This window comes from Ochotona princeps, chromosome 17, assembly GCF_030435755.1.
Source record: "Ochotona princeps isolate mOchPri1 chromosome 17, mOchPri1.hap1, whole genome shotgun sequence".
Classification (NCBI taxonomy): domain Eukaryota; kingdom Metazoa; phylum Chordata; class Mammalia; order Lagomorpha; family Ochotonidae; genus Ochotona; species Ochotona princeps.
The window spans coordinates 18,627,514-18,653,703 of NC_080848.1; the positions used below are offsets into that span (position 1 = coordinate 18,627,514).

A 26,190-nucleotide genomic window follows, 5' to 3' on the forward strand; every position below is an offset into this window, starting at 1 on the left:
GTCCCACGTGTGCACCTGCCACACGCCACATACACCTCACACACAATGAATGCAGGGACTAGCAGGTCCACACCAGTAACCACGTGACAGCTCCCATACTCCACGCTGCGGCCTCTGCTCTACCCCCCTCCACCCTGCAGAAGGCTCAGGAGCCCCTCCCACCACAGCCTCAGCTGGGGATGGCTGGAATTCTAATCCCACGGTGGTGGTGGTAAGGGGGGTCTACAGCATGACATTGACTCAGTTGGATGGCAGGGAACGATTTTAATCCTGCATCAGACTAACTAGATTAACGAGGAGCTGCAGAGATTCCAATCCCTCACCCTCACCCCTCAGAGCCCAACCCCAGGCACAGGAAGGCAGACAGCACAGGCAGCATTCCTCCTGCTGGGTCAACGCGTCCCCTCCCCAACAGCCCCCAGCCCTGGCGACAACCCTGCCTCTCCCTTCCCCAGCTTGCTGCTGCGCTTCCTGTTGCCATGACAACCTCATCCTCAGCTCCAGGCAGGAGAGCAGGAGCAGGGGGCGGTTACAGGGAATGGAGATCCAGGAATGGGGGTGTGTGTGTGTGTAAAGGATCTGGACAGGAAGCGACTCAGGGAGGAGGAGCAGGAGCCCAGTGCGAGGGCAAACCCTGGGAGCTGGGAGCTGTGTGATCTGGAGACTGCAGGAGCTGGACTCAGGTGGGTGTGGCAAAAGGGGGAACCCAAGCACAGTCCTGTGTCCCCCCTCCCCGCCACCACCAGGAAGGCTTCTAAGGGGGCTCAGCTGGATCCGACCTTCTTCCAGAAACAGCCATAGGGAAACCCATCTTCTGTCTCCTCGATCCATGTCTCCCACCATCCCCCATCCTCAGATTCCCAGCTGGAGCAAATGCATGTGTCCATGCTAATATGAGTGCTCGAACAGAGGAGCGGACACTGCACCCCAGATGGCTACCCCAGCATAATGGGCCAGGATGAGGGAGCCAGGGTCGGAGTGAGGAAGCTGAGGAGTAGAGCCGAGTTGCCAGCACGGCTGCTCTTTGTCCCTGTCATGGGCTGGCCTATGCCCCTTGCTAAACAGCCCCGGTAGGGGGACTCCCTGCAGCTGCACCCACGCCCTCACATCTGCCTGCTAGCAACACTCAGGTGACTGAGAGGCCCAGTGGAGATAGACATTGACACAGAGTGTCCCGGGGCAAGGGCAGGGCTTAGTCTCTGAGAAGGTAAAACCAGGAAGGCACCTCTCTCCTGGCCAGGAAGAGCGGGAGCCAGCACAGGGTCAAGGCGGGGCAAGTAGGCCGCTGCAGGCCAGCAGAATATACAGGCGCCCAAAGCAGCAGTCTCTCCCCATGTACTCCTGCCCCAAGGCTTGGGGTTAGCAAAGGCAGGCCTGATCCCTGTGCCCATTTTAGGGATGAAGAAAGCAAGGCTCAGCACCAAGGACAGGGCCCCAGAGTTCTGAGAAAGCTGTGCCTGGCAGGGTGGAGGCACCACAGGGTGCTTTGTCCTCCAAACCCAACCCATGGGGTCCCAGCCACCCTGGTCCAGGCTTCCTGCTACAACTTTTCCAGAGTACACATCTCGAAAGGTTGGACAGAGACCTGCAGGGACGCAGGAGAGGCGCTGCTGTCCCCAGGGTCTCGGATCAGCACCCTACTCTGAGGAAGTGAGAAGTTGAAGGCACATGGGTGCCAGCTGCACCCCCTCCCCCATGTCCTGCCATGAGCCCCCCACCACCACCACCCACTCAGAGGGAGAACAGACACAAAGCAACTCCTGCTTGCCCCTGGGGCTGCCCCCCTTCCAGGCTCCAGCCCCTCCAAAACCCACAGCTCTGTGTTCAGGGAAGAACAAAAAACAGCAACAAAAGCAGCAAGAAGCTTCTGGTCTTACCAAAAGGGGAAAAAAAGAGTCCAGCCGTGACAGGCTGCCTGTGGAAGGAGCTGATCCCAAAGCCCCTCCCTGCTAACCCCATTCGCCACCAGTCCTAGGACCGTGAGAGGCTGAAGCAGCAAGGACAGGGAGCGACCAGGAGGCACTGTCTGACCAGAGGAAACAAGCAGGCCAAGCCATCATGGAAGGACTTACTAGTCCCCTCCCAATGAAGGCAAATAAAATGTAAAAAGGAGAAAAAAAAAAAAAGCCTGCACCAGCCATGTTGAACCCTGAAATGCTGAGCCACCACTTCCTTCTTCCTAAAAGGGGGCTATCAGTAGGCAAGGCGATCTCTGAGGCTTCCTGGGCCCCCGATCAGGGGTCAGTGTGCTTGTGGGGTGGGGGCACTGCCTGGGGAGACCTTTTGGTCACTCTGGCCATCTGCTTGCAACTCTACCCCCTTGGGAGCGTCGCTTGATCCTCGCCCTCTTGAGCCCACCACGGCTCCCGAGGGGGCTGCTCCCCAACTTGCCCCAACACAGGCAGAGAATTCTGGGGACTGCAACAAAGCCCCAATTTCTAAGTCACTTTTCCAAGGAGGAGATGGGGACCCAAGGACACTGAGACCACAGGTGTATCCCCTGAGCTGGTCTAGCCAGAGTACGAGCCCTGGTCATCTCTCCACTCCCCCCAGGAAACTGAAAGACCCCGATGTCTTCAGTCAAGATGCCCCAAAAAAGTGATAACCTGGCATGAAACCCCCAAATCCCCATCATTTCCCCTGCCCTACCATTTCTATACCCCCACACCCTACTACACCCCCAGCGCCCACCGCCTGTACCCCGCCATCCCACCCCCAGCCCAAGCTTCTTCCCAGTCCTACCTCTCAGGCTCCTAGCCTATTTGCATGGAAACAAAGAAGCAGGTTTGTAGCAAGCCAGGGCTGTGGGAAAGCCCAGTGTACAAACAAGCCACCCAAGGCCTAAACACTTCTCAACCCCACCCACCCAGAAGATTCAAGAAAGAACTGGATCAGCAATTCCTCCACCACTGCACATTGCACCCAGTCAAAGCCCTGGCCTCCACCTTGCCACAGCCACGCCCCTGTGGCTGCCTGAAAGGGAATCCATTCAGTTCCTCCTCATCCAGTGCTTAGGGGGTTGCATCTGCATGGATACAAACATGTGTCCTTGAGGCCCAGCAGGCAAGGGACCGATGGCAAGCTCCAGTCTGTGTCCTTGCCCTATCTGACACAAGCAAGACTTCACCCAAAGACAGACAGCTTTCTCCTCTCTCTTTTTTTTAAACAACTTATCTATTTTTATTGGAAACTAGAAAGTCAGATACACAGAGAGGAGAAGGAAAGACAGAGAGGAAAATCTTTCATCCGCTGATTCACTCCCCAAATGGCTATAACAGCTGGAGTCGAGCTGATCCAAAGCCAGAGCCAGGAGCGTCTTCTGGGTCTCCCACGCAGGTGCAGAGTCTTGGGCCGTTCTAGACAGCTTTCCCAGGCCACAAGCCGGGAGCTGGATGAAAGCAAAGCAGCCAGGACATGCCCATGTGGGATCTTAACACTTGAAGGGGGAAAACTGGACAATTGAGCCATTGTGTGAGGTCTCTCCTCTCTTAACTGCTGGGGCTCAGGCACAGGCCAGAGACCAGAACCCTGCCTCACCTCCACACCCAGTTCCTGGGCAAAGTGCTAAGGAGAACAGCTACCCCACTTAACCCAGCACCGAGCAGGTGTGGCCAGGAAAGGAATGGGAGAAGGCTATCTCCTGGACACCACGGGATTCAGATAGGGCCAGAGGTGGTAATAAGAAAACCAAAGGCTGGGCCTGGTACAGTAGCCTAGTGGTTAAAGTCCTTGCCTTGCGTGCATTAGGATCCCATATGGACACCAGTTCATATCCTGGCTGCTCCACTTCCCATCAAGTTCCCTTCCTGTGTCCTGGGAAAGCAGCTGAGGATGGCCCAAAGCCCTAAGACCCTGCACCCATGTGGGAGACCCAGAAGAAGCTCTTGGCTTCAGATCAGCTCAGCTCCGGCCGCTGTAGCCACTTGAGGAGAAAACCAGTGGACGGAAGATCTTCCTCTCTGTCTCTTCTTCTCTTGGTAAATCTGACTTTAAAATAAAATAAATATGTCTTCAAAAAGAAAACAAGAGGCTGAAGTTGAGGCACAGAGGTTAAAGCTTGCACCTGTGACAGCACCCTGTTTCAGCTGGAATTCCAGCTGCTCTGCTTCTGATCCAGCTCCCTGCAAATGCATCTGGAAAAGCAGCAGAAGATGGTCCCTCAACCTACAAGAGAGACCAGGCTTCAGCCTGGCCCAACCCTAGGGCTTTTGTGGCCCTTCTCAGAGTGAACCAGCAGATAAAAGATCTCTGTCCTTCTGCCTTTCAAATCAATCAATAATAACATGTTTATTTAATAAAGAAGGAATGACAGTCAGCTTGGCCCAGCACCTGGCTTCCAGCAGGTGCTCTGGGGTTGGGAGTCCATTCCTGGCAGGTAGCCTCATCCCGGCTCATCCTGGAATCCCTGCAGGCCTGGGCAAGGTGCAACCACAGCCAAGGTGAAACACAACTGGGTCACAACTGATCCTGGTCTGCCCCTCCCCAGGGTCCTTTCCAGGGCCCTCCCTGATGGAGCAAAGGGCAGCTGGGAGGGCAGTGCCATGGCTGCAAAGACTGGAGAGGAGCTCGCCTTGGGCTGGATGCCAGGATGGGGCTGGGGGAGCAGAAGACCTCCAAGTGCACTTGCTACTGGCTTCTCCAGAACAAGGTTCAGCAAAGGAGACAGGACATTGGCATTAGGCTCTGAGAGCAGAAAAAGGGGAGAAGCCTTAGGTTTCTTTCTCCAGCTCTGACTCCTAGGCTCCTGGACACTTGGCAGAGAAGCCCTGGGGCCCAGCCACCCACAGGGCACAGGGTCTGCCCAAGAGTGGCCCAGCAGCCCAGGGGTTAACTGTGTGGGCGCCCTGGGACCCCACCCCACTCCCCAACAGAGGGAGGAAGTGGCAAAGAACCAGGGCTTGTGTGAGCCTTTAAGAATTCCAAGAATGTCCCATTTCCCTTGGGGGGGGTGGGAGGAGTCCAAGAGAGAAGAGGGAGCTGAGGACAGGAGGGGCAGCTAACAGGAGCTGGGGCAGGGTTGGGACCCCTTTCTCCACCCCAGGCAACCTGCTCCAGGCCCTGGGTCCCCTCACAGGGCTTACTGGGCTTGAGATCTTCTTGGACATCTGTTTTCCCAGCACCTGGCACAGGGGTCACAGAGCAGCAGGTGGGCATAAACGATTCAGCCCCAGAGGGATGGGGCAGCTGGGTCAGCTGGGAAGTGGGAGTGGACAGAGTCAGACAGCCTTCCCAAGGGGCTTCAGTCATAGCCCCTTCTACAGAAAGTTCTAATCTCCCTTCCTGGGTAAGCTTTGTCTGCAGAGAGCCTCTGGCCTGAGAATTCAAAAACAAAAAACAGAAACCAGACCCATGCTGGATCCTAAATTATCTCTTATACCTGCTTGCAAATGACTTGACCTTTTGAAACTCCCCCAGGCTGCAGGAGTTGGCCTGAGGTCCCAAGGGCTGTGGACCTGGTATGGACTACAAGATCACCTTGAAGAAGGAAGGTGTGGCACTGTGTGGCAGTCCAGCTGGGACCTCCCCACCCAACCACCCCCCAACACGTTAACCAGACAACAGGTCCCAGAGCCAAAAGCCCACGGACTAAGCTAACTACACTCAGCCACCTTGCAAGGCACATTTCACGCTATCCCCCACCTCTTCAGCCATGACCTCAGAAGGGCTGGAGCCAGGATTCCAGAACTTTCTTGCAGGGACCAAGAAGGAGGGGCTAGGCAAAGGAGGAATGTGTCAACTACCATTACAGGGAAACCAATGAAGAATGGCTATGTGAGGGAGGACAAAGCCCCCAACCAACTCTAGACACAGGAACAAGGCTGGACGCTGATCCTAGAGAGACCGCAGCGGGGGAGGTGATTCTCAGCAAGCGAACCTGGTTCATCGCAAAAATCATCCTTGCTCTTTTGTCATCTGACCTTCGGAAAGCCAACATTCTCTTCCCTCAAGCCTCAGTTTCCCCATTCATAAAACAGAGGGAATAACAATAGCCCTTGATTCCCTCCAGTTGTCTTAAGGACAAAATGTGCTTATCTGTATCGTCTGGTGTGCAAGTGCTGGCCAAGGTCACCTTGTGATTATCAGGTAGGGAAGGGAGCCCTGGGGAGAGGAAGCCAATGGGCCCGTCCAGCACTCCCCCACCACCACTGCCCAGGCTAGGACTCACGCATTGCAGTAGGGCTTCTTCTCATAGCCCTTGTAGTTCTTCATGTTCAAAGTCATCTTGCACGTCTCGCAATGGAAGCATGCTTTATGCCAGAACTGGGGACCAAGACAGAGGGAGGAGCAGATCCGTCAGAGACCAGGACTTCAGAAGCAGGGTTCAGGCCCTGGGGACACTCAGAAGGACTCCACCCTGGGGACGACCCTAGGTCCTCAGTTCTAGTGGAGGGAGGACATATTAGCAGCACCTCCCTGCCCCCCATTCACCGCCCAACCAAGTGAGCTGGGGGCCACTCAGGTCAAAGCCCCGACCCCCACTCTCCCGTCCCACTCTTTCAGCTGCCCAGAGAGCTGTCAGCAGGAGGAAAGGGGCCCAGCAGGGAGTGCCCAATGTTGGGAAGGGGGAAGGCAGCCTCCAGAGGGTCATTTCTGGCCCACCCCTTCCAACTCCTAACTCCCAAGGCCGTTCAACTGGACAGGCCTCATTGCTCATGCAAAGCAGCCCCAGGGTTGCTAAGAAGCAGCTGGTGAATGCCAAGGGGTTGCTCCTGTAGCCTCCTATGGCCCCAGGAGGGCCCAGCCTCCACACCCATGAGCCCAGAACCCAGGCAGTCCCAGCCCCTGCAACCTGATCCTACAAGATGTGCTCCAGCCTAGTGCCTCCACTTCCTGTGGGAGACCAGCCTGGGGTGGGTGATCCAGGCTGGGAAAGCACACATACACATCTCCACCCTCCTCTGGGCACCACAGAGGACCTGAGAGCTTTGCTGCAACGCCTGGGAAGAGGGAGCCCCAGGGGTTGGATGACTCTGGACAGGCCCTGCCCCTCCAAGCCCATGTTCCCGCAGGCAGAATGGACAGAACCCAAGGCTTCTCTCCTAGGAAGGTGAATGACTGATAAGAAATCACCTGCAAAGCCTTCAGTACCATGTTTGGCCTTGCTGAACACTCAGTATTGCATGCCGGGCACGGCAGGTGCACACCCTGGCCACAAGTGCAGACCAACAGCTCACCCTGGGGGCTCTGTGTGCCAGAGGTACAGGTGAGGCTTCAGGGTGCCAGACCACAGCCCCAGGCATATATGCCAGAAAGAGGGGCAGGTTAAAACTCTGCAAAACCCAGGGACCCAGAACTCAGCCATCAATGAAAGGGACAAGGGCAGGAGAGGGGATGCCACAGGGCTGCCTCTGTCACAAGCCCAGGCAAGTAAGGTATCAAGAATCCTCCCTGACCCCAGCAGCCTAGGAGACCCCAGGGTCAGCCCCAGCCAGAGGTCCAGCTACAGGGACCCAGCCTGCCTGGTGTTACAGTCCCATTTCCCAGCAGTGTCTAGAGATACTCCTGGCCTCCACCAGAGATCAGAGGCAGGCAAGGGCCCAGGGTGAGGACAGAGGGGCCCAGGGTGTGGGGCAGAGGCGCCCAGCCCTGGGGCTGATTCTCAGCTAACAGTCAAGGAATTCCCCTTAAGACAGCATCTCTCAAAAAGTGATTATAAACCAAGAGGTGGTTCAAGAATAGCGGGATCCACTCCCTCCCCCAATGACCCACCTTGGCCAAATGTGGACAGGGTCCACTTAAAGGACAGCCCCCCCAAACTGGACTGTGCCCCAGTCAGGAGACCCAAAGGAAACCTAGTGCTGAGAAAGAACAACTGGGTAGTCCTGTCCCCATCCAAACCTGGACCCATCCACTCTTTACAGAGTGCCCCACAGTGGTGTCACCAGCCAGTCTGCCGGCCTCTGCCTGCTCAGCGGCACGGGCCCCTGCCTGGGCCCCCGCCTCCCCCCACCAGCCCACAGGGGCCTGCCAGGAAAAACATTCCCCAGAATCCAGACCATGACCCACTTTCTCACATACACGCAGACTCACATACATCGTGCGAACGCGCACACACGCGCACACACACACACAGTGCACACTCTGCCACCACTGGGGACCTCGGAGTCTTGATCCCCTGGGGGGCGGGAACCGGCAGTGTTCCAGCCTGGAGCCAAGGCCCTGGGAGTAAGCTTGGGGTGCAGGAGTTCCACAGCCCTCTCCATGGGGTTAGTGCCCACTTTTGTCAGGAGCCCTTTTCCAGCCCACCCCAGGATGCTCCTCACTCCCTGAACTCCCGCCCTGCACTCAGCCAGAAACATCAGAGGCCAGGTTAGGAAGCACAGCCACCTCTTCCCACAGGAGACTCAGGGGGCAGGAAATGGAAACAAGGAGTAAGCAATGACAGTCTCCACTTCTGCAGAGTGGGACAAACAGCAATATCTCAGGGAAGAGTGCTGGGGGGATGGGGGTACCCAGAATAATAGCTGGCAGAGGGTCCCTCTCCTCTCCTCTCTGAAGATCAGGGTCAAGAACATCACAGCAGCTGCCTCTTTGGGGAAGCAAGAAAATAACCACTCAACACACCCTGGGAGCCAGGGCTGGACAGGCCACCAGGACCCCAGGAGGAGAGAACCTGCCCAGGCCCAATCAGTACAGAAAGAGGTGGACAGAACAAGCCTGCCCTCCCTCATCCCCCTCCCAGGATCCTCAGCCACTTTATGTTCTCTGCCCCAGGCAGGGAAGAGTCCAGTGCAGCCAGAGCACCCGCAGGCTCCAGGGCTTTCCCTTACTTGCTGAGACCCATTCAGCCAGACAGAAAGCCCTGCAGGGGTGCCCCTCTGCAAGGTGAGGCCTGGGCCAGCCCCTGTTCCTCCAGGGTTCTGGGGTGGAGGCGGGTGTTGGGGAAAGGAAGGAATAGTGTTATGCTTCAGGTCACTGTGCCCCGACAGGCTGGTACCTTGTCCTATGCACCCTGGCTGCCAGGACTGGCGGTGACTCAGACTTAGAGTATGAGACCTTCCCTTTCTGTTGCCCAGGGTTACAGCTTCCCTTGCACCCACCTCTAGGCCCCACCCTGCCCCAGCCAGGTCACAAGCCAGGCTCTGTTGGCCACCTGGGTCACTGGCTTCAAGGCAGGGATTTTTACTGCACCTCCACTTCCCCAGTGCCCTCCAAGAATCTGGCCCTGGAGCATTCCCCCAGATAGCAGGAAGGCCTGTGAATGTGAATTCCAGCTCTGGCTCCTGGTGGAGCCTCACCATGTCTGTGTGTGTGCAGGGCTGATCATTGACACGTGCAGCCACTCCTGCCTCAGGAGGCTGCTGTGAAGCCTACACCGGGCACTTCGCCCTGAGCGTTGGCCACGGTGCAGGGATGGCACGAGCTGACCGAGTGGTCCTTCAGCTCAGAAATGGGTACCTACATGGCAAGGGTTTTGTCCCTGGAAGGGAGAAAGATGCTTGGCCAAGTAGCAGCAGCACAGAGGCCCTCGTAATGGAGGATTCCAGAGGAAGCGGTAGCAGACCAATCCTCCGCTCTTCCTCAATGTCTCTGCCTGCTTGCAGAAGGCCAGGAAGCAAGCCAGAGGGGACCATGCGGCCAATCTTGACGCGGCTGGTCTCCAGATACAAAGGAGGTGTTGAACAAATATTTGTTGAATGAATGAGCAAATGAGGTCACCCCGATTCTCCCCTCCCCCCGATAATCCCAGAAGTCCTCTGGAAAGGCAAACCTCGACCTCCTTCCTCAAATGCCCTCCGCAGCAACTTGCGCAGAGCGGAGCACACTGTACGCTGGAGGCTGGGGGCAGGGGGCCCACAGAAGTGTCAGGGCACTCACCCATCTACGCTTTAGGGAAACAAGACTCAGGACAAGGACGCACAGCCTGTGCCCTGGCCACTGGCTGAATGACAGGTGAGTCAGATCTGGTTTTTGCTTTGTTTGGGAAGCTAGTCAACAGCCCTGCCTTTGCGACAGGGTTTCCCTGTCCCAGGTGCCAGCCCAGCATCCTGGGGCACCAGGTCCCTTGTCCAGGTGGCTATCCTTCCTGCTGGAAACACCGGGGAGGAAGAGGCGGGGTACCTGGATAGTCCAGATCAGTTGCACAGTGCGGGGAGGTGGGGCCTCTCTGATCCACTTCCTGCTGTAAAAGCAAGGAACAATCACCAACTCCCACTTTCCAGGGCAGCACACAGAGAAAGGCATACTTCTCTTCCACACAGCACAAGAGACTGACTGGGAAGGGCACCTGGAGGGTAGGTACAGGATCCCAGCCCCTCTCCCTTAGGACACCCAACACCCAAGGTCTTCCTAGTCTAAGGGAAGTGCTGTGGGCTGGAGATAGCATCATAGAAGGCCGGCCCATGGCCTAGACACACCCCTTCCAGGCACTCTGGCAGGCACTTTAGTGCACTGCTCCCCTACGCAAGGAAATGACATCAGCACACCCATCTGACAGTGAATACTGAGGCCCAAAAGCCATTCATAAAACTGATGGGAGCAGACCTGGAACTGGGGGGACCAAGCCTCCCAACGCCAGAGTCAAGCAATCCTTCCGTAAGCTCTGGCTTACGTCAGCCTTGTACCGGCCAAAGTCCTAAGTAGGACGATGAAGAAGAACAGCACGGGGAAACTCAGGCTGGAGAGAACAAACTCTCCAGGAAAAGGCAAGAACCCAGACCGCCCCGTAAACCCCTTCAAGGGGAGACTGCTCCTCCTGCCTCCGGAGCTCCAAGATCAAGTCTTGCCTTCCAGAAGCTAGCACCTTCCCTGTGCCCCCAACAGATCCCTCCTCCCTACAGGACACAACTGTCCCCTTCCGGGAAGAGCAAGTTCAAGTATGGTTCAGAAGCTCCACCTCCACCTGTGGCCTCACCCTGACTCAGAGGCAGAAAGTCACAGAGAAAGTTATCAACCCCAAGGGGGGAGCAGGAGATTGGAAACAAAGTATCCCAGGAACTACCCTTTCCCACTCAAAACCTGGCCCGGGTGAGCCATGACCCTGACCCAGGGTCTCTGCACTCTTGCCAGTTAGACAGAGGAGGAAATGTTCCCACCTGAAGCCAGCTCTGGGTGGTGGATGGCAGGCAAGAGGAGGAAGAGGAGGAAAGCAGAGGTCTCCCCTCCAAACTGAGGAGGGTACCCAGTGGTCACTGGCCTTGGTCTTATAACACAGGCAGATTACCCCAAAGTGTGCTGGAAATACCCAGCTCTATTCAATGCCTCCCACCCCCAAGAAGAATGGCAAGCAGATGAACTCGTCCAGCACGGGCGGGTGGGCGTGTACGGGTCCCTAGGGGACAGTGAATTCTAAAAAAGCCGCCCTCCCCTCCCACCCCAACACCTCTCCCTCGGTGGGGCTTCCTCCCGAACTCAGCCAACCCCACCCTCCGATGGAGAAACCGGCTTTATAAAGTTCGGCTCTTTGTTCTGCAAGCCGGTCTCTAGGCCCAGCACAATTTCAGCTCTCTGCGAGGCACCCCCCCCCCCCACCCCGTCCCGGTCCCCTCAACGCCCGACTGCGGCTGGGCCACCCAGCAGCGGGAGTAGGCTTGGAATCTGAGGTGGGGGGTGGGGAAGCTGGAGAGGAGGTCTGCGCGGACCCCACCTCCAAACTGCTAAACCACTAACGGGATGCAGGGCGTTTGAAAAACGGGGGAAGGTTGCAGTGGGGGGTTCCGTCCTGCCGCGGAAGCCCCGCTACCAGACGTGGCAGCCGCCGACCCCCGCCTCTCCAGCAGCCCCCAGAAGGAAGGGGCAGGAAGGCCGGCCGCCCCGGCCAGCTCTGCCGGGCCCCCGGGCGCTGCCCCGCCCCCTCCCCCGCGCTTCCGCCTACTTGGCGCTCGGCGCGGCGGGGAGAGGGAGCGGCCGTCTCCTCGCACTCCTCCGGCCCTAGGGGGCGGGACTGCACCCCTCCTCGAACCCCCAACGCGCGCCCCCCGGAGGGCCTGGGGTCCCCGCTCCTCCCGCGCCCGCCCAAGTCCGGCGTGCACAGCCCACCCTTTCCCGGGCATCCGCCACGCGTGGATCTCTCGCCTCGCCCTGAACCTCCCGCTCTCCAGAGTGGGGGGGTTGGGGAGAGGGGTCTGTCCGTCCCCACACCCCTGAGGACACTGCCCGCCCTCCCTTGCCTTCGACCCCGAGATCGCGGCGGGGATGAGGCGCCCCAGACCCGGCCCCTTCCCTGCTCTCCCCCCACAACCCCCCAAATCGCAGCCCGGCGCAGACAGGGCTGGTCGTCCCGGGCTCACCTTATCCAGACAGTTCACCTTCTCCGTGGGGTACACGATCTTGCCGCACCGGGCGCAGTTGGGGTTCATGGCTGCGGGGTTAGGCTGGGCGGGGACGCCCGGGCTGGCTCGCGCGCGTCCTCTTTTCCCCCGCGGCGAGCACACAGGAGGCGGCCGCGGCTGCCACTGCACGGGCGGCGGCAGCGCAGGCGGCTGGAGCTGGGGAACTGGCCTCCGCCTCCGCCCTCCTTCCCCTAATAAACACGGCGGGGAGGAGGGGCCGGAGCGGGGACGCGCGGCGGGCGCGGGCAGGGGCGCGCGCGGCCGGGCGCGCTCCACGGGCGGCGCGGGGGCGGCGCCGGGCAGGAGGAGCGTGGCTGTGGCCGCTGGGCCGCGCTGTCCACGCTGGACCTGATGCTGGGAGCACCGTCCAGGATGCGGTTGGAGCCCGTCCCGGACGCCCGAACAGATGCGCCTGCTTCGAGCACCTTCCACGGGTCGGGACCAGGCGTGCAGCTGCGGGCAGGACGGGAGCCCCCCGGCCCGCCCACGAGCGCTCGTCTCCCCCACGCCCTGGCCCACGTTTGCAGGGCGGACCCGTCGTTTCCTCCCGGACTGGGCACCTCGGAGCCCTGGTCCAGCCCCAACCCCGGAATCCGAGGAGCAGGGCACCCTCGGCCTTCAGCGCGGCCCTCTTTGCTCCTGCGAGTCTTTCCTCCTCCTTCCTGCCTAAGTCTAACGGCGACCACGTCAAAAACTCAAAAGAGCTGCCTGTAACCACAGTTCCGGCACGGGGGTATAGCTCAGTGGTAGAGCATTTGACTGCAGATCAAGAGGTCCCCGGTTCAAATCCGGGTGCCCCCTGGTTAGGTTTTTTTCTTTTCTTGCTGATTTTTTTTTCCTCCTCACTCACTGTCTGTGGTCCAGTTTTCGTTCTTGACTGCTATGTCGGGTCCTGACTTAGGAACGGACAAAACCTAAAAAGCAATCCCTTTTTCGTTTTCTAACCTTAGCTGAGAGCTCTCCGTTTCACTTTGTGTCGAAAGGAAGGAGGAAGAGTGGCTAGGCGCGTGGCCCAGGCACCCCGAGGTGACAGATTTGGGGACAGGGTGACTGCCTCAAGCGTTCTGCCTCCGTAGAAGCATGGGGGAGCTGGGGCGGGAAGGAGTGCGGAGAGCAAGCCGCAAACACACAGTTCCAACTTAAACTTTATTACCGAGGCCGCGGGTGTGCTTTTCTGTTGCTCCTGACGCGCGTGGAGTGCCAGATGGAGTGACAGCCCTGGCACACACCGCTGCACTCATTCAGTGTTCTGCCAAGAAGGAACACAGGGATTTTCACACTTTGGGGTGCGTCCAAATGACCCGAGGGTTTGTATAACCAAACACCCCCGGTTTCCGGCCCTGGGAATTCGCACCGCGGGCTGGGGCAAAGGGGAGGGGAGCGCACACTTTGGGAATCACTAAACTAATAGTAAAAGGACAGCGAGTTTTATAACCTAAAGGGGACAAAGAGCCTCTGCTGCGTCACTGGGGGTGATGGTTTCGGGGCTGGAGGAAACCACTGTGAAAGGGAGAGAAGTGAAAGGCGGCCCCGCTCCGCTAGGCTTTGCCCAAAAAAAGGAAAAATAAAAGCGAAAGGGAGAGGCATTCAGCTTGGGTCAGGGGGCAGTTGCGGTATTTTAGACCCGGAATCTGATTGTGTCATTTCCCCCTGGGAGTAACACTCTAGCTCATTTTTTCCCCAGCTGGGGCCTGGACACGGAGATGGCACTGCTGCTACAGAGGCCAGCCTCGGAAAGTAACCAGGACCTGGAGCCTGCCACCTGGGGTCCTAAGGCCAAAGCTTGCCCTTGAGCTTAAAGGAGACTCCAAGCCTTTTAGCCTTTATCTTCCATCTGTGCCTTCCCTGTTGAACTTCTGGGGTATGTAAGCCTCAGATTTGGATTCATTCTCCTAGGCTTCTGAGTCAAGTTAGGAACTAGGAAAATATTATGTGAAAACTCATAACCTTATTAATCCTCTTTTTTTTAAACCCCAAACCAGGATGCAACTGACACTCAGCCAATGCATCCCCTAGTTTCTATGTGGTCGGCTGTAAGGGTAGAGAGGAATGTGTGGTATGATCCAGAGAAGGGTCCTACTGTACCTTCAAATGATTCTGAATTATGTATTTATTGAAAAACTAAGATTTCAACAAGGGGGCACCCGGATTTGAACCGGGGACCTCTTGATCTGCAGTCAAATGCTCTACCACTGAGCTATACCCCCCTGCTGGTAAGAAAGGGATAAATACTTTCACTAATGACAACAAAGTTTTCCCAGTAAAAAATGTGTAATTCTTCAAAATCAGTATCTTTGTTAGATAATGCTTGATTTTACCACTAGGGAGACATGAAACAAAAAAATCAACTAAAAAAAAAAAGCAATGATCTTAAAACACATGAATATAGGTATTCCTCTCTTCTCTACCAGAAAATAACCTGTTGAAAACCTGGATAGAGAATCATTCCCCAGAGAATTTCCAAGAAGAATGCAAGAACTAAAAAGACACCTTCCTGGCTAGCAATGCAGTGGCCCCCTTCTCTTCTTTCTTATTAATTAATTAATTAATCTTTGTTTCTTTCCAAATTTTCTCTTTCCTCTTTCTGCATCAGGGGCAAGGAAGGAGACAAGGGGAGAAGCCTTACCCAGCCTCCCATCCGCAGGGTTGGGGAGCGACCACCCGGTATCAACCCGGGGTCCCAGGTGTGGGGCATGCTCCCAGAGTTCCGCCCAAGTGGTTTCAATAGTTCTGCAATGCTATTGATCTTGCTGATCCAAGAGTAATGTTCCTTCCAATGTTCATTGGCTGACATAGTTGAACTTAGAGTCTTCATTCATCCAGATATTTGCTGTCATAGTTTGGCTGGGGTAGTTGTCCAATTTGTTCTGTCCTCTTTCCTCTGCTATGATACCAAATGTCCTCTGCAGGCCCCAATGTGCGGCCGTATCCTCCATGTGCATCTGGGCCAGTCATCCATTGCTTCGTCTTTTCCACAGAGGGGGCCCAGTTCTGACACATGCACTCCATACCAGACCACCAATCCTGGACCTGAGATGTCAGGTCCCCACACACCCCACCTGTGCCGTCCCCAGATCCCTATAAGCTCACACACCAAGTCTCCACATGTGTGCCCCCAGGTGGCCAGGGAGCTTCCCCAAGCACCATTGGTGTCCCAAGGCACCTGACCCAAGTCCCGCTGGTCCCCACACCCAGGGCTCACGGACCCAGCACCCACCACACCAGCAGGCCTAAGGACCCAGGCCAGGCAACTCAAACCCTGCTGGACCCCTGCCCCCACAGCCAGCCCCCTTCTCTTTTTTTTGATTATATATTTTTATTACAAAGTCAGATATGTAGAGAGGAAAAGAGATAGAGAGAAAGATCTTCCGTCCAAGGATTCACTCCCCAAGTGAGCACAACGGCCGGAGCTGTGCCAATCCAAAACCAGGAGCCAGGAACTTCTTCCTCCAGGTCTCCCACGTGGGTGCAGGGTCCCAAAGCTTTGGGCCTTCTTGACTGCTTTCCCAGGCCACAAGCAGGGAGCTGGATAGGAAGTGGAGCAGCCAGGATATGAACCATTGCCCATATGGGATCCTGGTGCTTAGCAAGGTAAGGATTTAGCTACTGAGCTATCGCATGGATCCTAATTCTGGATTTTAATTTTTTTAGATTTATTTAATTATTATTTGAAAGGCAGAATTTACAGAGAAAAAAAGACAGGGGCCCAGCGCAGTGCCCTAGCAGCTAAAGTCCTTGCCTTGAACACGCTGGGACTAATCCTGGCAGTGCTGCTTCCCATCCAGTCCTGTTTGGGGTCCTGGGAAAGCAGTTGAGGACAGACCAAATCTTGGGACCCTGCACCTGCAATGGGCGACCTGGAAGAGCTCCTGGCTCCTGGCTTTGGATCAGCTCAGCTTTGGCCGTTGCAGCCGCTTGGGGAGTGAATCATCAGATGGAAGATCTTCCTCTCTGTCTCTCCTCTTCTCTGTATATCTGACTTTCCAATAAAAATAAATAAATCTTTAAAAAAAGAAAAAGAAGAAAAAGAAGGAGAGACAGAGAGATGGATGTTCCATTTGCTGGCTGACTCCCCAAACGGCCACAATGAGCACAACTGAGCAGATCCGAAACTGGAAAGATCCAGATAATTTGGGAGCTCTGGGTTTAAGCCAGTGACATGTATTTTGAGAAATCACCGACGTATGGGAACAGTTGATGATGAAGAGGTATTTGATCTCCAAAGCATGCTGGATTTGGTTCAAACTGGCTTGCAAGAACTTATGACTACATTTAGGGATATTTTTAAACCAGTTGACTTCCCTTTGATATCTCGCAATCAGCAGGTGGGTGTATTCACACCACTGAAATTGGCAAATGCTAAAAAAAAAAAAAAAAAATCCCCCCCCAGAGTGACTTGTTAACCATTTATGAGCACCACACTCTAATCAGGTAATTCTATTTTCCCCAAAACAGAGGAAGCAAGTTTCTGAGTTGGGGGAGTGAAGAGATGAGAATAAATAAGGAGGAAGTGAGACAGGAGAAAGTGTGTGATCGTTATTATGGAGAGTGGGAAAGTGATGGTATTTGGGCAGGGGTGCAGGAATGCAAGGCAGAAATCCATCTGAGTTTGGTGGAATGACACAAACGTGTGCATTTTTCCTTAACAACATTCAGCTCCTGGGAGCAGGCTAGGAGGGACTGCACAGTCGAGCTGAAGTTAGGCTGCAGTTTGGTGAGCAAGGACTTAACAACGGATCAAGCACTGCACAGAACACTTCAGGGAATAGAAAAAATAATGTGACATGATCCCTGCGCTGAGGGGTCTTGCAGTTGGGCTGGAGAAATAGAGATTCTAAGGCTAACAGTGGAAACATGCAGAGCAGGAGAGCTTCCGAGAGGTGTACAAAGCAGCAGGGCTGTGGGTTTCTCGCAATTCAAATTGCAGGCAGGTACTGTGGGAAGGGGGCTGGAAGACTCCTCAGAGGCTGGAGATAGAGGGTTACAGAGGTGGGAGGGAGGCATCTCTTGAGATGCTGTTGGACTGTTCAGCCTGGCTCAGAGTGGACTTTTCCCTCCTCTCTCGGTGTCTATGTCTGGATTAATTCTGTAATTTTCTCTTGATTTATCAGTATGACTGCAGAAAATTTGAAGTCATTTAGTGCAGTTATCAGACTAGCCTCAATCACTGGGCATAGCAGCTGGTGAGGAATGCTACCATTTTTTTAAAAAAAGATGTATTTATTTTTATTGAAAAGTCAGATATACAGAAGAGACACAGAAGAATGCTACATTTAAGCTGTAATCTCCTCTCCTTCCAGCAGGGGGTTCAAAGGGCAAAACAGAGGGCCCAGTGCTGTGCCTAGCAGCTGAAGTCCTCACCTTAGATCTTCGTCTCTGTCTCTCCTCCTCTCTGTATATCTGACTTTGCTATAAAAATAAATAAATCTTTAAAAAGGCAAAACAGGAAATCCCAAGACTGAGGAAATCCAGTGTACATCTATCACTAAAAACAGTTACAATGCAATCCCTACAGTACTTGAAACAAAATAGAAAGCCTTTCTGATGAAGATTCTATTTCATTCTGCTTTTCATGGGCATACGCAGGCATGGGCTTTCCAGGGATTGTGTGTTATCTAATCGCAATAGGTTAAGCAAACAGGTATGCCAGGTAAAACGGATGTCCAAAAGGAAGTGAAATAGAGTAATACGGGGGGAGGACTTGGGGAGGGGTTACTGTGTCATAAAATGATATAAATTTTGTTTGTTTGTTTGTAAAATAATATAAAATTTAAAAAATGTTTTAAATATACATTTACTTTAATTTTTTAGTTGAATCAGAAACTGAGCAGCTACGTTTCAAAGTGCTACTCCAATATAGAATGCCACCATCGCAAGCAATGGCTTAACCTGCAGTGCCACACGCTGCCTTCCTCCACCAGTCTGCCCAGCTTTAGTGTTATGGGGTGCGAGCGAGATCACACCAGACATGTCTAAAGTTTATTAAGGAGTCTTTACTAACCAAGCTTGATGATAGAGCTCACTACAAATAGCAAATCACAAGTCTATATGGCAATCCAACCAGTCATAATGCAACCAAACATAACCCCAAGAGTAATAAATGGTCATTTCCCTCAAGTCCATTCGTTAAGCTGAAGACCTATGTCCCAACTTCCCCAACAATGTAAGTTATCCTAAGAGACATGCAACAAAGAACCTGGACACACTTACAAAGCTGCAGACATTCACCTTTCCCTGGCTTCTCTGCCCACATTCCACTACTGCCAGGCCTCCCCTCTCCTGGAACTTGTGACAGCACACAAACACAAACACAAAAACGGATTGCTATATCCATTTTCCCAACTAAGCAGAACACAGGCACCATGCTCAGGGGATTACCTGTCCTGGGTCAGCCAAGAGTTGAGGTGCCAGAGCAACGGAAGCAACTGACCAGAAAGAGAGCGAGCCCCTGCTTCACGTGCTTTTTAAAGGGGCTTGCGAGGGGAGTGGTTATACAACAATGCAATACCATCCCCTCTCAGTTGATAGGTGAGTCACAGGTGGGCAGGAGAGAATATCTAGGTGGTGGTGGGCTGAGGAAGGAATTAACATTCCATTACTGTCAGGCTCCACCTCAGGACAGAGGGTAGGGGACACTGCCACATTCCATTTGCCCACTGTCAGTGGGTGCTGGCTATCACTAACTGCACCCATAACATTTAGTGTTTTTGTTTTGTTTTGTTTTCCATTTTATTTGAAAGGCAGACAGAGCTTCCATGTACTGACGCCTTATCCAGACTATATAACTACACAACAAAAGTACACAACTACACAACAAAAGTACACAACTATGAAACTACACAACTACACACAACTGCACAACTACACAACTAAACAACACAACTACACTTTGAATGCACCGGGATCCCATATGGGGACTGGTTCTAATCCTGGTGGTCCAGCATTCCATTCAGCTCTCTGCCTGTGGCTGTTGTGGTCACTTGGTGTGAATCATTGGATGGAAGATCTTCCTCTCTATCTCTCCTCCTCTCCGTATATCTGCCTTTCCAATAAAAATCAATCAATCAATAAATAAATATTTCTCTATTTTGATTCTGGAAACGTCAATGGACATAGCCCGTATGTTGAGATGTTCAATAATTTAGTAAAGAGATGTAAGATGAAAATCTTTGAGAACCACTGCTGCAGCTAAAGAGACATTAGGATATGGTGGTGCTGCATGCCAGGAGGTATGCCACTGGAGGGCGTGCCCAGCAATCTCAGCAAAGACAAGGTGGCGGGGGTGGGGGGAGGCCCGGAAAGGAATGGCCATTTGGGGAAGTATCAGCATCACCGTGTTAAGCATCTGGAGCTACGTTTGATAAGCACCAGAGGAGCCACACCAGGGGCTTAAGCAATGGGAGGTTGTGGTCAAACCATCTACAAGCTGTAGCAACAGCCTTTGAGTAAGTGCAAACCTTGGCGGCATGGAGAAGGAACTAGATCGAGTCTACAGACCTGGAGGCTGGATCCAGGAGCCTGGGAGAAGAGAATCAACCTCTTCCTCTGGAGACGCTGGCAGAAGACCCAACTAAGAAAACTGCTTCTCTCATAGCCCTTCTCCCACCCTCCAGTTAAACACGTTTGTTGATTTGATAAGGCAGAGTGACAAAGAAGGAGGCACGTTTCCCATCTGCTGGCTTACTCCCCAAACGATGGCAACAGCCATGGCTTTCCAAAGCCACAAGCAGGGTGCTGGATGGGAAGCAGTGCTGCCAGGATTAGAACTTGCACCCATAAGGGATCCCGGCCGGCTTAAGGCGAAGACTTCAGCAACTAGGCTACCCCACCAGGCCCCAGACATAATTTTAAAATGGATTGTGCTGCATAGGACTCCCCCAAGGAACATGTCCTGAAGTGTGGGCAGAATGAGCTCCAAACAGTTCCCTTAGGATGTGATACAACTGTGAAGTGGTATTGCAAAAAAAATAGATCATTATTTCTGTGTTTTACATATACTGCTTTATTCTCTTCTTTCTTTCTTTCATCGATATTTAAATATTGAGTGCCTACTTTATGCAAAAAAATTTTAATGTAAAAGGCAGAGTTAGGAGAGCAGAGGGAAGGCCAGGCGCAGTGGTCTAGCGGCTAAAGTCCTCGCCTTGCTAGGCACCAGGATCCCATATGGGCAACAGTTCTAATCCCAGCAGCCCCACTTCCCATCCAGCTCCCTGCTTGTGGCCGGGGAAAGCAGTTGAGGACGGCCCAAAGCTTGGGACCCTGCACCTGCGTGGGAGACCCGGAAGAGCTCCTGGTTCCTGGCTTCGAATCAGCTCAGCTCCAGCCGTTGTGATCACTTGGGGAGTGAATCATTGGACGGAAGATCTTCCTTTCTGTCTCTTCTCCTCTCTGTATATTTGCCTTTCCAATAAAAATAAATAAATCTTAAAAGAAGAAGAAAAATCATGGAACCCACACCCTGGGGTCATTCTGGACTGTGGAATTTGCCTGATATGTAAGGCGGACGATGCCATCTTAGAGATGACTGTCTTTAAGTTGCTGAGACCAGACTGTGGGAGGGTACACAGGATATTGGGAAGGCGATGGGGTAGGAAGGATCTCCTGCAATTGGAGCCATTTAGGTAGCGGACTAGCAGACATGTTCTCCTACTCTCCTCAACTCTGTCTTCCTAATAAAAATAAAATAAACCTTTTTTAAAAGGTTGCTGGATGAGAAAACAAATCAATATTTGCATGTCCCCAACTACTTTTAATTCGCAGCGTGCACAGTGCGGGCTTCACTTGCTTTCCAAAACAAACTCTGTCCAACCTTCCTTGCAGCCCAAACCCAAGCCCCGGACTTATGACGTAGAACGTCAGCGCCCTCATTCAAGGCAGAGGCGGGTAGACACGCTCCGTCACGTAACGGAAGTGGGCGGGGCACCAAAGTTCAAATCCCAGCGTCCTTTGCGCCGATTTCCTTTCCGTCTCTTTCCGGCGTCCAAGATGTCGAAGCGAGGTGAGCGTTCGAGTCTGCAGAGCATCGTCCGCCATCTGCTGCGCAGGGAGTCCCGGCCTGGCCGGGAGCGGAGGCGTTAGGCAGCTCGCACCGTTAGGCTCCCTCGGGCTGGCGGCGAGCGCCCTGGAAGCAGGCGCCGGGTGGCGGGGGGGTGGCCCCGGCGGGATCCCAGCTTGGCTCTCGAGTGGACAGGGTGGGCTCTTGGCAGCAGCGAGGGTGAAGCTGCAAAGGCTGTGGCCTGGGTGTGGACGACCTGTGCCGTCTCGCCTTGTAGGAACAAGTGTGGAGCGAGCATGGAGCTCCCCAATCCCGACCTAAGGATGGTAATGAGGAACGGCTGGTGGCAGGGCAGGGCGGCACGCGGGAAGGCGCTTTGCTAGAGAGCGTGTGTGCAGGTCCGATGGGTTCGTAGGTGCAGCTCGGGCGCCGCGGCCAGGCCGTGCGCACTGACCCACTCTCCCTCCTCACCCGCAGGACGTGGCGGGTCCTCCGGCGCCAAGTTCCGCATTTCCCTGGGTCTCCCCGTGGGTGCCGTCATCAACTGTGCGGACAATACAGGTGAGGCCCTGGATGACCCCCGGGTTCCGTCCCCCCCTTTCAAAGCACTCGCTGGGCCTGCTGCCCGTGACCCAGCGAGCCGTCCGGAAGGGGCAGAGCAAGCGACACCGCTCTTGGGTGAAGCGGCGGCGTGCTGTGCCGTCCGGCTTCAATCGGTGGTGTGACAAGGGCGCTGGAGCCGCCTGGCCTGGTTCAAAGGATGACTGTCCGTTCCCACAGGAGCCAAAAACCTCTACATCATCTCCGTGAAGGGGATCAAGGGACGGCTGAACAGACTCCCTGCCGCCGGCGTCGGGGACATGGTGATGGCCACAGTCAAGAAGGGCAAGCCAGAGCTGCGGAAGAAGGGTGAGTGTCTCCGCCAGCTCTCTGTCCTGTGTGCTCCTGCAGATACTCAAGCTGGAGAGTTTTCATGACATTCTGGCTGTTCTTTGCTGATAGCCTGGCCCCAAGTGAACTAGGCGGTGCCTCCAGGACAGGGAAGGCCACACAGCTAGATTGCCTGTTCTAGAGTTTGAAAGGGGATCAGGTAGTGGGATTTTGTCCAGCACTGTGACAAACCAAGTCGGAGTGTCCAGCTTATCAGCTAGCACCTGGTGGAGCCTGGAGTCTGCCCTATGTGGTAGGTGCTCAGTGAGGCAGCCACTTACTGTGGCTTGTTGAAGGCAACGTTGTGCATGTTGGAAGTTGGTCTTCATTGGCCGTAATCGATGAGACTAAAACCAGGAGCTGCTCATTGCTTGATTATGGCTGCCCCTGGAAGCTTACAGGATGCTGGAGCTTATCTTTGGGATCAGCTGTTGTCCTTTGGCAGTATACATGAGATATGACAGGTCATAGCTGTGTCTTTAGCCACTCCATGTACCTGCCTTACCTTGCCCACTCCCCAGTGCGGTCTTGGTCTTCTAGGAAGTAAATCTTGGCCCTTTTCACTCACTGATGGTGGTTAAGTGTTGATTGTCTAGACGAGAGGATGCAAGAGCTTTTCCCTCTTGTCAGAACACTGCCTGGGTTCACATATGACCTAGGGAGCAGTCAGGGAAGAGGAGAGCCAACAGCCATTGCTTGGTGGGCACGATGGCCACAGGACGTCCTGTTGGTCTGAAGCAGTGATGGGACAGACTCCAATGTTTCCTGTTTTAAATTCCATTTAGGAATTTGCAGTCCTGTTACTGTCTTAGTCCTTACATCAGCTGGTCATCAGATCCCCCCCACCTAGGACTTAGGTTTCTGCATGAAAGCACAGAAAAATGGGGTGGGGACAGCAGGACTGGAGCTCTCGGAGTCTTACTGTGTGGCTTTGTCTAATCCATGTGTTAGCATTCGTGGTTTACAAGTAGAAAACTCCCAGAGCAGGGAAGACTCAGTAAAGTAAAAACAGCTGCCTCGGGATGTGTCCCGGCTCTGCTTGCCTAGATAGTTCTGACACTTGGCCCAAAGAACTGTAGGCACCCTTTCCCGATTTACTTTTCCAGTGTTTGTAGTCTTCAGTGAGGACATATATTGACTGGAAAGGTCGGGCTGCACCAGGCTGACATTCAAGAGTCCTGTACTGCTGGGGTGGCAGGGACACAAGTCCTGGGGCCCACACCTGCTGCTGTCCCAGAGGCATCCACAGGAGGCTAGAGTGGCCTGGTCTTCAAGGACAGCTCAGCCTCTTGAGTCGCAATTCCTTCTCAAGTCCTCTTTCTTGCATTCTTTAGCACAGCTCGTGTACACTAGCAGTTGAAGGTTTTTTTGGGGCAGTTGCAAGTAAATGAATTAATGCATGTAAAACTTGGTACCTTAAATATGTCTGATTCTTTGCACCGTATAATTTAGAAAAGGGGTTATGTAATAAGTGGAATATTAAGATTGGCCTCAGGTTGACATTGCTGGGTGGAGCTGCTTCTGGTGTGTGTACTGCCCAGGTACTTGGGTTCCCTCCATGCACAGACATGCAGCTCATGGCTTTTGGCTTAGACCTGGCCCAGCCCGGGCTGTTGCTGGCATTTGAGGACCTAAGCAGTGGATGCAAGGTCTCTTCTCCCTGCTAACTCTGCCTTTCAAGTGCATCACTACAACAGTTGGGTGGGAAGGTTTATCTTAACTGAAAAGAAAATGTTGAATGGAATGATTTATTTTACCTAGAAGGCAGAGTTAGGGGCAGTGAAGGGTCTTCCACTCACTGGGCTCGTGTCTCAAGTGGTCATGATGAGCAGAAGTGAGAGGCTATTGGTGAGTGTGTACACCTCCCTTGTGTTGAGCTGCTTGTCTGGGGGCTCTGAGACAGGTGAATGACAGGTGTTCTTTTCCCTCCTCAGTACATCCAGCAGTGGTAATTCGACAACGAAAGTCATATAGGAGAAAAGATGGTGTGTTTCTTTATTTTGAAGATAATGCAGGAGTCATAGTAAACAATAAAGGCGAGATGAAAGGTAAGGAGGGAGCTGCATAATTTCTGAGGGTGGCCTCCTTGGTCTCGTTACACACCTGCTGGCCTTCTGTCTTACCCCTTCCTTTTTTCATGCAGGTTCTGCCATCACTGGACCAGTTGCAAAGGAGTGTGCAGACTTGTGGCCCAGGATTGCATCCAACGCAGGCAGCATTGCCTAGTTATTCGATGTATTTGTATAAAAAAGATAACCAATTAAAAATTATTTGCACCCAGTGCTTGTATTGCTGTTTCTTTATACTTTTCCTGACACCCTAACCAATGCTTCATTTGGGTATTTTTTTCTTTCTAAGATTTCATGAAAGGCTGATCAGTGTTTTTTAAGATTTGTTTATTTTGGAAAAGCAGATTTACAGAGAAAAGGAAAGACTGACTTTGTCCACTGATTGACTCGCTAGGTATTCCAGCAGGGGCTCCCTCCACATTTCCCCCCACCAGCTTTATCCCCACCCCCCGTTACTGTCCTCTTCATAACCCACGCACCCTTTAGCCAGCCTTTGGAGCTACTTTGCCCAGCTTGTCCAACCCCCAGGCCTGGACCATGTGATCACCAGCAGGAGCTATGAGGGGAGTTTGCCAAATTCCCCCACTTGACCCACTCCCAGATCCAGTTCTCATACATGCCAGTGGGTGTTAGGCCAGTGCCCAGCATAGTCTGACATTCCACTTGGCCTTGTATGAACTGATAAACATCGCAGCCTGGCCCACCCCACACCCTATTTAGGATACACATTTGGGTGCTGCTGCCTTGACCAGCCCAGACTGTTATCGGTTCCTTTACCCATGAGTGATGTTAGGTTCCATGGTCACACCTAGCTCAGCCCATCACCATCCCAACTCTTCAGCAACCAATGAGACCCAATTTGGAATACTAGCTTCTTATTTGTGTGCTTCCAGTTCCAGTTGCCTGCTGAAATGCACACCCCAGGAGGTGGCAGGTGATGGCTCAAGACCTTGAATCTACCTTTTAGGCCACTAAGGCTTAAACCTCCAATGAAACTAGGCACAGATACATAATCTCCAGGCAAGTGAACTGTTGATTGCTGCAGAAAGTGCTGCTCTTGTAAATCTTACCAAGGAGCCCTTCTACATGTCCTCCACTCACCTCAGGGTCATGGGACGTAAGAGACTGCTTGCTGCTCAAATGAAGTGAAGCTTGGCTTCTCATCCCTGCCCTATGTCCAGGCAAGCTGAAACTCTACTCTTTTTTTTTTTTTTTAATTGGAAAGGTGGATATACAGAGAGGAAGTTCACTCCCCAAGAGGCCACAATAGCTGGAGCTGAGCCAATCCAAACCCAGGAGCCAGGAGCTCTTCCAGGTCTCCCACGCGAGTGCAGGCTCCCAAGGCTTTGGGCTCTCCTCAACTGCTTTCCCAGGCCACAAGCATGGAGCTTGATGGGAAGCAGGGCTGCCAGGATTAGAACCGGCGCCCATATGGGATCCCGGTGCATGCAAGGCGAGGACTTTAACCACTACGCTATTGCACCGGGCCCAAAACTCTACCCTCCCAATCTGTCCCCTGAAATAAACTTTTCTACTTAAACTGGATGCAATCTCACCTGCCAAACCTAGAATTCTAACACCTAATACTATGACAGATCTTCATTGAGTTGGCTCCTGTCTTCACTGTGCTCCAGCCAGCATTTAGGAAATGAATCAACCCATGGGAGGGAAAAAAGATCCAGCGCCATGGCTCGATGCCTAATTCCTCACCCTGAAAGTGCCAGTATCCCATATGGATACCAGCTCCTGTCCCAGCTGCTCCACCTCCCATCCAGCTTCCTGCTTGTGGCCTGAGAAAGCAGTAGAGGATGACCCAAAGCCTTGGCACCCAGGAGCTCCTGGCTTCTGATCAGCTCAGCTCTGGTGGTTGTGGTCATCTGAGTTAACCAGCAGGTGGAAGATCTTAATGTCTCTACTCTGTAAA

The 26,190-nt window shown here is 53.7% G+C and overlaps 2 protein-coding genes and 3 non-coding genes across 5 annotated transcripts in view; 3 read left to right on the top strand and 2 right to left on the bottom strand.

Annotated features, from left to right (window-relative positions):
• Window positions 1–12,451, bottom strand: part of LASP1 (LIM and SH3 protein 1) — a 39,011-nt gene extending 26,560 nt beyond the window's left edge. The window contains exons 1-2 of the mRNA XM_004591130.3: window positions 12,231–12,451; window positions 6,167–6,261 (exon numbers count right to left, since the gene is read on the bottom strand). Coding sequence (XP_004591187.2) covers window positions 6,167–6,261; window positions 12,231–12,299 — 164 coding nt within the window. The 5' untranslated portion in view covers window positions 12,300–12,451. The remainder of the gene's footprint in view (window positions 1–6,166; window positions 6,262–12,230) is intronic.
• Window positions 12,452–13,001: 550 nt separating this feature from the next.
• On the top strand, window positions 13,002–13,073 carry TRNAC-GCA (transfer RNA cysteine (anticodon GCA)). The gene has a single exon. It is a non-coding gene; the product is annotated as a tRNA-Cys (tRNA).
• A 1,334-nt stretch (window positions 13,074–14,407) lies between these two features.
• On the bottom strand, window positions 14,408–14,479 carry TRNAC-GCA (transfer RNA cysteine (anticodon GCA)). Its single transcript has one exon. It is a non-coding gene; the product is annotated as a tRNA-Cys (tRNA).
• Window positions 14,480–21,152: 6,673 nt separating this feature from the next.
• On the top strand, window positions 21,153–24,480 carry RPL23 (ribosomal protein L23). Its single transcript, XM_004591129.3, has 5 exons — window positions 21,153–21,270; window positions 21,745–21,828; window positions 22,048–22,176; window positions 24,132–24,245; window positions 24,341–24,480. The coding sequence occupies exons 1-5, from the start codon at window positions 21,258–21,260 to the stop codon at window positions 24,421–24,423; spliced, it is 423 nt and encodes a 140-aa protein (XP_004591186.1). The 5' UTR covers window positions 21,153–21,257; the 3' UTR covers window positions 24,424–24,480.
• LOC118759720 (small nucleolar RNA SNORA21) lies at window positions 21,861–21,997 on the top strand. Its single transcript, XR_004996373.1, has one exon. It is a non-coding gene; the product is annotated as a small nucleolar RNA SNORA21 (small nucleolar RNA).
• Window positions 24,481–26,190: the final 1,710 nt, after the last annotated feature.

What these genes read in the sequence shown, in the direction of transcription:
- RPL23 (XM_004591129.3), top strand. An exon ending in CAACTGTGCGGACAATACAG is followed by an intron (nt 21,829 to 22,047) that starts GTGAGGCCCTGG and finishes CCGTTCCCACAG; the next exon opens with GAGCCAAAAACCTCTACATC. An exon ending in GCCAGAGCTGCGGAAGAAGG is followed by an intron (nt 22,177 to 24,131) that starts GTGAGTGTCTCC and finishes TTCCCTCCTCAG; the next exon opens with TACATCCAGCAGTGGTAATT.